At 41.3% G+C, this 10640-nt stretch overlaps 1 protein-coding gene across 1 annotated transcript in view; it reads left to right on the top strand.

Annotated features, from left to right (window-relative positions):
* The first annotated feature begins 6625 nt into the window (after window positions 1–6625).
* Window positions 6626–10640, top strand: part of TRIM40 (tripartite motif containing 40) — a 14873-nt gene continuing 10858 nt past the window's right edge. Inside the window, 1 exon segment of the mRNA XM_006875689.1 lies at window positions 6626–6982. Within this exon segment, the coding sequence (XP_006875751.1) occupies window positions 6626–6982 (357 nt within the window).

The raw sequence follows: 10640 nt of genomic DNA, 5'->3' as shown, positions 1-10640 counted from the left end.
TATATATATATATATATATATATTAGGCATCTCTGTTCTTAAAAATTCTTTCTTTGGGTATATAGGCAAAAGGACAATAACACTAGAAAGGTATGCTCACCATTCAAAGTCAAAAGAGTAGCATTTATTTACCTAAGGACAAAGTTGAGAGGGATGGGAAGGAGGGTAGAAAGTTAATAGGAATCACAGGGAGGAAGTGGGATCACTGTTGTTGCATGAAGGGGACTGCAATCATTGATATGAAACAAAGTGTATGATTTGTTGAATATAAAATTGATTATGTTGTCTGTAAACCTTTACTCAATTCACAATAAAGAGTCAAAAAAGAAAAATTATTTGGCTATAATTTCTTCCACAGGACTTTTTTCAATTACAAGCTTTCCTCTGTGGTCCTCCTGCCTTTCTCCTGGGATTTTCCCTCTTCAAGCCCTGAAGTTTTTTGCCCCAGCCACTATGGAAGGAAGAAATCTACAGATTTCAGGAGTAACTTTCCACAAGCAGTTATTACTTGGTCTGAGAAACTAATTAAACAGCCAGTTTGAAGCCAGCATTGTTTTAAAATGAAAAATGACCCATCCCAGTGCCCCAGGGTCCTGGCAGGTGAAAGAAACTGCATCATGTCCTGGAAGACAGTGCCACCTACTGCCCAGTGAGAGACAGCTGTGAACTGATGAGGCTTTCAAATACATTACCTGCTCTAGACAGGGTGACAAGTAATCCAGATAAGAACAATTTAGAAGGTACCTTGAACTTGAAGTGCTGATGGGACATCCAAGTATGCACAGAAATGTAAACTCACGAAGGAGATAAATACCAGGAATATGGATCTGTCTGGTATTAGGGCTCAGGAAGTTTACAGGACCTGCATACATTGCTGAAGGAAAATCTGGACCTGACCTTGTCTTTTGAAGTCTACATAGCTCACCTCACTTTGTTAGGAGGCAGTGTTGTTGTTGTTAAGTGCCTCTACAGGGTTTCCAAGGACCAACTGGTGAATTTGAACCACTGACCTTGTGGTTCAAACTGACCTTGCAGTCCAGTACAGCATCCCACACTACTGACTTTTATGGATAGTCAGAGAGCTGAGAGGGGACCCAAGAGCCAGTGAAGAAGAAAATTTTCAAGGAGATGATGATCTAACATTTCAGAATCACCAAGTAGGATGTAAGGAGTCGTTGAGTAGTACAAATGGTTAAGCACCTGACTATTCGCTGAAAGGGTGGCAGTCAGAACCCATCCAGAGGTTCCTTGGAAGGAACGCTGATTTGCTTCTGAAAGTCCACAGCCTTGGAAATCCTGTGGGACACTTCTTCTCTATGTGAGTCACAATGAACTCAACAGCAACCCACAACAACATGTAGGATGTGAGCTGAGAAAACACCAAGATTTGAGTTTAGGATTTAGTTGGAAATCTGAAAGACTGACTTAAATGCTCAGCACTGGGTTAGGCATCTGAGGGTGTGCAGCGATGGGATGGCATTGTCTTGGCTGTCCTTCACGGAGTTAAGTGAGAGTCAAAATGGAGGAAACAACAACAAAACAAATCCTTTGCCACTGAGTTGATTTCAATTTCTAAATACCCCATGTGTTTTAGAGTAGAATTGTACTCTATAAGGTTTTCAATAACTGTGACTTTACAGAAGTAGATTGCGAGGCCTTTCTTCTAAAGTGCTTCTGTGTGGACGTGAAACACTTAATCGTTTGTATCACCCAGAAACTTCCAAAATTGGGGAAGTTGACAAAAATTGAATAACACTAAATAAAATGGTGGTTTCGGGAAAAGGAAAAGTGCATAAAGACCTCTGACACCTTTGTGCAAATTAGAATGTGTCCCCCTTCCTTCCTCTGGACTTGACCAGTAGAGTGTGGACTGGGTCTCAGCCCCAAATCATCCCCCAGATCAGCTCCTCTCCTATAGTCAACAACCTGCTGGACTGTAAACAGAGGCCCCGGGCAGATAGAAATTGAGTTCTTAGGAAAGTTTCATGCAGGAAACTGGGGCGTGAGACTTGGGTGGATGTCAAGGGTTTAGAGCAACTGGAAGAAAGAAGCAGCAGGTCTTCCTGACTGGGGACCGTCAGAGCAGAGGCAGAAAAGAAGAGGTGAAGGACAGCGAGCAGATGCAAATCTCTTAACTCTTGGTTGTATTTTAAGGTGGGTGAAATGAGGTAAAATTTCTCACAAAACAAGATGTTGTTGTTGTTAAATGCCATTGAGTCGCTTCATAGAGATCATAGGGATCCTGTATAGGGTTTCCAAAGAGCCGTTCTTGGATTTAAACTGCCAAGTTTGCAATTCAAACTGACCTTGCAGTCCAGTGCATTCTCCTACAGTGCCACACCAGGACTCTAAGAAGTCCCTATGGAGTGAAAACTCAGATTCTAACTAAAATGTTAGAGTCTAGCCAGAGACACTTCTGAAGAAAGGCCTGACAAGCTACTCCCAAAAATCAGCCACTGAAAACCCTATGGAGTACAGTTCTACTCTGACGCACTGGGGGTCATCATGAGTCAGGGTCTATTCGGCATCGTCAGGTGACTGGTTTGTATAAGGAGCATGCGGAGTGGACTGTGAGGCACAGGGAGACTGCTGTTGTCTTGTTAAGTGCCATCAAGTCAGTTCTAGCTCTTAACAACTCTGTATAAGGTTTCCAAGGAGGGACTGGTGGGTTTGAACTACCGACCTTGTGATTAGCTGTCAAGTGCACCAGGACTCCAGAAGACTGCTAACACCTAACAAGTGTCAGGGATTATTAGTCCATTATTAGCTATGGCATTTGATTCACTGTCCTATGAGAGAGGTTGAGACTGTGTTTGTGTTTTCAGGACATGAAACTCCAAATCTCTAAAATTAGGACCATAATCTTGATCTTATTAGTCTGGATTGTTTTCATTCTAGCCAATGATCTTTCTTTTCTTAAAAATGTTTACGTTAAATTGCTTAAATAGATAACACACCTAACTTAATTCAAAAAATTTTAAATCCAAAGGGATACAGGAATTCAGTGGAACATTTCTCTCCACCGCTCTTTCGCAATTATACAGATATCACTGCCCTCCTCACAGACAATCAGTGTTAACAGTTTATTCATATAGCCTTCCAGAGATTTGCTTTGCATTAAAAGCAGATAAATATGTGTTTATTTATCTCCATTTTATTTTATTTTTTTAATATAAATTGGCTGTTGAGTCAATTCTAGCTCATGGCGACCTCACGTATATTAAAGTAGAACTATGCTTCATCGTGCTTTCATTTTGGAAGTAGATCACCAGCCCTTTCTTCTGATGCACACTATTGTACCTTGTTTTGTTTTTCAATGTAACAATTTCTGTTGGATTATTCCAACAGCAAGGAGTCTCTCTGTCTCTCTTTTATGACCACACAGTGTTCCATTGTATGGAATGGATGCAGATCAGTAATTTGGCCTAACCTCCACTGATGAGCATTTGATTCATTTCTAAACTTTAGCCATCATAAACATTATAAAGGAGCAGTACTAGTTTACATTCCCATCAGTCTGTTTCTCCACATACTCGACAGTGTTACCAAACTTTTGGATTTCTGCCAATCTGATAAGGAAAAAACAGAATTTTTTAGTCTCAATTGCATTTGCATTTTCTTCCTATAAATGGGACTGAGTATCTTTTCATATGCTTTAGGGCCATTCTTTCTCTATGAAGTGTTTATTTACTTGTTCTGCCCGATTTTCTACTAAGTAGTTGTTAATTTCTTCTTCATTTAGAAGAGCGCTTTATACATTAAAATTTAAATCATGGAAATGAGTCCACTGATTTTAGTGGTAGTTGTAAATATAACTTCTTTTTCCATTTGTTCGTTTGCCTCTTAACACTGCTTTTGTAGTTTTTTCTATGCAGATTTTTTTTTAAAAAAACATGGCTGAACCTGCCTTTCCTTTTATGGCTAAAGTATGTTTGGATCATACTTCATCTAGTTTCATAATACAGTGGGTCCCTGCCTTCAAGTTGTTCAATTTGTTGTTGTTGTTAAGTGCCATCGAGTCAGTTCTGACTAATAGCAACCCTGTATAAGGTTTCTGAGGAGAAGCTGGTGGGTTTGAACCGCTAGTCTTATGGTTAGCAGTCCAGTGCCTATCCTACAGTGCTACACCAGGACTCCAAGTTGTTCACTAGTCAGTAGGAAAATCAAGAAAAGTATCTAAATAATTGTAGTTGTTGTTATGTGTGGTGGAATCAGTTCTGACTCATAGTGACCCTGTAAATCTTTACAGGAGCAGAAAGCTTCATCTTTCGCCCATGGAACAGCTGGTAGTTTCGAACTGCTGACTCTGAGGTTCGCAGCCCAATTCATAACCACTCGCTACCAGAGTTCCTTAAAATAACTGTAGTAGAAGTTACCATATGATCAGTACTCTGAGGTGGCACAAAGTGCTGTTTCTTTATCTGTCTAACCATCCATCCAGTTATCGGTCTACCAGTCCATCTGTACATTCACCCATTCATTTATCATGCTTTTAATGAGCTCTTTCTAAGGGCCAGGAAATCTACAAAGGAAGCATGATGATATTTTGAGGTGGTTCAACAGGGGGGCTAGAATGGCAGGTGCCCACATTTGAATCCTGGCTCTTTACTTACTCCTTAATATCTCCATGCTTCTGTTTTTCATACTATCCCACAAGACAAGATAGAATGTAGGGTTAGGGGTTGAGGAACAGATGACATAGTGAGTAGCTTAGGGAGAGAGTTGTGATGGTGTTACAGTGCCTGGATTTGTGATTTCAGGTGGTGAAATCTGGATTCTGGCTAGACCCAGAGGGTGGCAATTAGAGTAGATAATAAAAGTAAAGATCATGTGCATTGAACAGGTCAAGGAACTGAGGGGACTCAGTATTGGATGATCATCTACACAGTCCTTGACATCACCCAAGATGATGGCAAGACACAGAGTGGAGAAAAGCCTCAGAGTCTGGTACCCTCATCCTCCATGAATGAATGAGGTGGATGACTTTGTGGAAGACTGAAGGCAGCAAGAAAGAGGTAGAGAGTGGACAACAAGAGTTCCCACATACAGGTATTTTTATATGTATCTAGGTAAATGATGGTCAGGAAGTGGTCACATGAAGTGAGAAAGGTGCCTACCCTACCCGTTTCCCTGAGATTACAGGGATGTAGAAAACAGAACTGTCTCTTTTGAGAAGCAGCCAAGGGACAGTGATGTCAGAGAAAGCCATGTTTTAGTAGCAACCCCACAACAGACAGTGGTGAGATTGAGGGAGGGAGTCATGGGGTGAAGTTTTCAGCAAGAATCTCTGAACTTTTAAAGCCTCAACTGGCAGCCTTCTTTCAACATCAGCAACAAGACCAAGCTGACCCGGCAGGAACTGAAGAGTGGTAGAGTGGGTGGCTGCTATTCCTGCATCATGAGTAGATGCCAGGGTTCTAACTCGGTACCACCTGGATCCTGAGGTTCTATAAATTGGGGGTCCAAGAGTCTTTGTTCTGTGACTTGACTCCTGTCATATTACATCAAAACTGTCAAGACTTTCCTCCTCCCTGTGATCAAACAGGCCACACCTTGCCCCAACCAAAGTCCACCTCACCCTCAACTACCTTAAACTCACCCAATCATGAGGAAGGAGTTTCATGTTCCTGATAATTAAGTGCTTCGCGGAGAGGTGGATTTCTCCAGCTGTCCTCCAGTTTTTCACTGACACATGAACATTTCACTGACACGTGAGCATATATGACTGGCACAATTTTAAAGAAAACATTCACCTGCTGGCCATCTCCCCAGGTCTGGAGCCTGAGAAAATGACCTGACATTGTAGCAGAAGAAATGGAGGTAGGGTACTCTGTGAGCTTTTCATGGGGGAACTAGGCAAGAGGTGTAAAGATGAGGGGTTAAGACTGCACAGTCTTTAAGGGAAATAAGGAAGTAATTTCTTCCTGGAATCATCTTTTGAGGTGGTTTGAAAGGAAGGGACAAAATGGCTTCATAGTGAACATGTATCTTTGCTCTTTCCTGCTCTCTTTCCCTTTCTCTCTCATGGAATCCATGCATCCCTGGAAAAGATGTTGGTTGGAAAAATGACTGGTTAACAAGGATGCTGATGCACATGATCGGTAGTAATAATCAATAGTAAATAGTCAAATTCTCAGAATGTGGTTACAAGCCATCCAAATTCCTGCCAAATTCTCTCAACAGAGCAATCAGAGGAGGCTTTCGCATTATGGATTTATGATACTCACTTCTGACCATGGCATTCTGGCACTTGAATTATGGGCTGTAAAAATACTCACAGAAAGCTCTTGACTGGAACATAAATTGATTTTTGAATCATCTGCTTCCTCCAGCTCTATGAAAAATGAAGCATGATTTCAAGTTTAGCTAATATAAGGAAACCAGAGGGTATATTTCCAAAACTTATTAGATATTTCTGAAACGTGGGTGGAATTGGGGTCTAGATGGTCCATGCTACAGTAGTGGGCAGTTGGCCTGAAGCTAGAGGGCTGAGTCATGTCCTCTCAGCTGCTCCAGGCTGCTTCCTTCAAGTTGAGCTACCTTATCTGGGACTGTTTGGTGTGGCAGACCTTCCGAGGCCTCAGTGGGGAGGGAGTCCCTGCAGGCTGGAGGCTGAGGGGGTGGGATGGAGACCACGGTTCCTTTGCAGGACGGTAAGGAGGAGGGCCTCTGCTCCATCTGCCGGGAGCACCTAAAGGAGGCCGTGAGCATCGACTGTGGACACCTCTTCTGTCGAGGGTGCTTGGCCCATCACCTTAAGGTCTCAACGACCTCGGAAACTGTCAGCTCTAGCTGCCCCATCTGTCGGGCCCCCTGTTCTGAAAAGGTACTGGGAGAAGGCTACGTCTGCCAGAGTCACCAGAAGAGGGTGAGCTTTTTCTGTGATGAGAGCAGCCTTCTTCTGTGTGTGAAATGCCTAGAGTCCCCTGAACACCAGGCTCATCGGGAGCTGACCATTGAAGACGCCATCAGTCACTACAAGGTAAAGCCACGTCATTGCAGTCTGCCTCCACCTCCCTGAGTTTTACCCCCTTCTAAGCCTGCTCCTTATGCCTGGCACATCACAGGGCTCGATAACAGTGCCTTTATTTCTCCTGCTTAATTCTATTGCTTCTCTGTATTAATAAGAGTCTATTTTTAAAGGTCGGCAGTTCAAGCTCATCAGCTGCTCCTCGGAAACCCTATACAGGGTAGCTATGGGTCAGAATCGACTCGACGGCACTTAACAACAACAACAACAATTTTTAAAGGGGATATTGTCACTGTGAGGAATTTCTGGGTGGCACAAACACTTGACCACTAGTCAACAAGTTGGCGTTTAGAATCCATCCAGAGGCACCTGGAAAGACAGGACTGGCAATCTGTTTTTAAAGCATCACAGCCTTGGAACTCTAGGGAGCAGTTTAACTCTACACATACGGGGCTGCCCTGAGTCAGAATCAACTTGATGTAGCCGGCAGTAACAACAATGTCAGATTCCCAGGAAAAATGAGCTACCCTTGGTTTGCCCATCTGTAGAGTTAAAGATGGACTAGATAATGCGAAACCCTATCAGTACTGAGACATTGCCAAAACTCCATAGCTTCTACAGATTTTATTTTTAAAGTAAAAGAGAAAGGAAAAACAAAAAACAAAAACCCTGTCAGTACTAGATCTACATTACTCTCTGCTTGACAATGCTAGCAACATGGTCAAATACGCAATCAAGGTTTATATAAGCTTCCAGTGATCCTTCAGATACATTGAAACTTGGAAATTAGTACATGGCTCTTTCTTTCTCTTGCCCGTTTCTTTTGTCTTTCTCTTCTTCTTTTCCTTTCTCCCTCTCTTCCTAACTTCCTTCCTTTCTTCTTATTATGACTATGTTTATCTTATTGTGCTTTTTTTTTTTTTCATCCTAAAAGTTACATGCTGTTGGTAATAAAAGGTAACACAGAAAAGTATAAAGTTAAAGCTACAAACCATTCTCTTTGCTTCCCTCAATTCTCAGTACCCAGACAGGGCTAACATTGTAAGATTTTTGTGTTTCCTTCCAGAAAATTTTGTGTATATATACATTCTTAAAAACAAAATAAAAGCCCACAGAAGGACTCTACTTTTTTCTGTAACTCCTTTTCTTTATCATCTGGAAATATGTCTTGGACATTTCCTCATTTTCTTTTCAATACCTGTATTCTATTCAATTATATGAATATACCATAACTTAGCCGACATTTGGGGTTTTCCAGATTATTTGTTTTGCATTAAGATTACACAAAATGCTGCAATGAAAATACTTCAAATTACAGTTTAGAGACCTTAGACTAGCTGAGATATAGTTTAATGAAAGAGTAAGGTAGGAAATTAACTTTATCCAATAGAATAATCAGTTCCCCCAATGATTTGAGAGCCACCTTCACAATCTGCCAAATATGCATACACATTTGCATATTTCCTTGACTATTCTATTTTACTCTATTCTTATTTCTATTCTTGCCCATAGGCCAAATCGTTCTGAATATTAAATCTTTTGTAATATGTTTTGATGTTGGATAGGTTTTATAAACCCTACAGTTGTTGTCATTGTTAAATACCGTCAAGTTGATGTCAAACCGTAGTGACCCTGAATAAGGTTTCCAAGAAGTGGCTGGTGAGCTTGAACTGCCGATCTTGCAGTTCAAACCGACTTTGCAGTCCAGCTCATTAACCCACAGCGCCACACCAGGAGTCCTTACAGTATTACTCTCATTTTTTCAGCCATTTTTTTTTTTGTGGCTATTTGCACACATTTATTCTGCCAGTTAGCTTTGGAATTATTTTTGCCAACTCCCTTCCAAATCATCAAGTACTCAGTTGACTGGAATATTGGGATATTCTGACTGTGGCGTCTTTCTATCCAATAATGAGATATAGATTTCCAAAGTCTTCTTTTCAGTACTTGACTTTATGAGATCATGTTTTGATACAGAATGGGAAACTGGAGTCTAGACTGGGGTGACTACAAAAAGGTTGAGAAACAATTCAGAAAACCAAACAGGTGAAGTTCTCTTTGGTTTTGACATCATTTGGTTTAGGTGTAGTTCACCATAGGAGCAGGGGAGGGTTCCTGCCTGTTGATGAAGCCAGAGATACTTAGGAAGCACACTGTTTCCTGGCTTGGGATGGAGAAATCCACTCATTCATTTAATGCTTACTCAGGTTTGTACTTTGTGTAGGATGTTGTGCTAGGCATGTAAAAAATACAAAGATGATTCGTAGTCCTCATTTTTAGATCCACCTTTAGACTTGTCAGTATTATTCTCATTATCCTATAATAGGAAACTAAAATCAATGAATAGCAATGATATCTGCACATTTTAAAAGTTCCTACTGTGTGTTCAGAAGGAGCTCTGGTAGCGTAGAGGTTACGAATCAGGCTGCGAACCTAGTGCTTACGAATCGAAACTACCAGCTGTTCTGCGGGAGAAAGATGAGGCTTTCTGCTCCCGTAAAGATTTACAGCCTCAGAAACCCTGTACAGGGTCACTATAGGTCGGAACCAACTCCACGGCACATAACAACAGTTGTTCAGTATTGTAATAAGTGATAGAAATACAATGGAAAACAAGACAGATGTTATCCCTACTGCAGCTTAGTAAGGGAGACAAACAAATAAGGACTCAGATAAACTACAAGTGTTTTTTGTTTGTTTTATAAGCTAGGAAGAAAACAGGAGCTTGGTGGCTCCATATGATGAGCACTGGACTGCGAACCACAAGGTTCGTGATATGAGCCCACCAGCAGCTCTTCAGGAGAAAGATGAGGCTTCCTGCTCCCAAGATTTAAAGTCTTGGAAACCCGATTCAGGGTCGCTAAAAGTGGAAACTAACTCGAAGGGACATTACAACAACAGGAAGAAAACAAACAAGGGTCTGATACGGAAAATAATTGGCAGCCTATGGAGTTCCTGAATGGTGCAAACAGTTAACATGTATGGTTACAAAAGAAAAAAAAAGAAGAAAACCTTGGAGGTTCAGGTCCACCCAGATGGGCCTTGGAAGGCAGTCTTGATCTATTTCCAAAAATCAGCAGTTGAAAACCCCAGAGAGCACAATTCTACTACTCTAGCACACAAAGAGTTGCTCTGAGTCAGAATTGACTCCACAGCAACTGGTCATTTTTATCTTATATAGTCTAGTCAGTGAAAACCTTTTGGAAAAGATGGCTGTGGTAAATACTGGAAAAGAGAGAGCACCTAGAGAGGCCTCAAGTTAGGAAAAGTCTTGATACATTTGAAGAATTTATCGTTAGCGCTTGAATTGACAAGTTGTTAAGTGGGGCAAGAGAATGCGTGAAATCAAAGATGACTTAGTGTATAAGTTTCTGGTTTGAGAAACTGGATGAATGATGTGAAAGATAAGGACTAGGGAGAACAAGTTTGAATGAAACATCAAGAGTTTCATTTAGAACAAGTTGAGTCCAAGTTGAGACGCAGCTAAGTAGGGTCTTTGAAAAGCAGTTGGATATCAAGTCTGGATCTACAAAGAGAGTCCGTGGTAGTATTTCTAGCACCTAAGTCAAAACTCCATACTTATTCAACCTGTATGCTGAGCAAATAATACGAGAAGCTGGGTTCTATGAAGAAAAACGTGGCATCAGGATTGGAGGAAGACTCATTAACA

The sequence above is a fragment of the Chrysochloris asiatica genome, unplaced genomic scaffold, assembly GCF_000296735.1.
Source record: "Chrysochloris asiatica unplaced genomic scaffold, ChrAsi1.0 scaffold00333, whole genome shotgun sequence".
Taxonomy (NCBI): domain Eukaryota; kingdom Metazoa; phylum Chordata; class Mammalia; order Afrosoricida; family Chrysochloridae; genus Chrysochloris; species Chrysochloris asiatica.
This window is presented reverse-complemented; position numbering and strand designations above follow the sequence as displayed.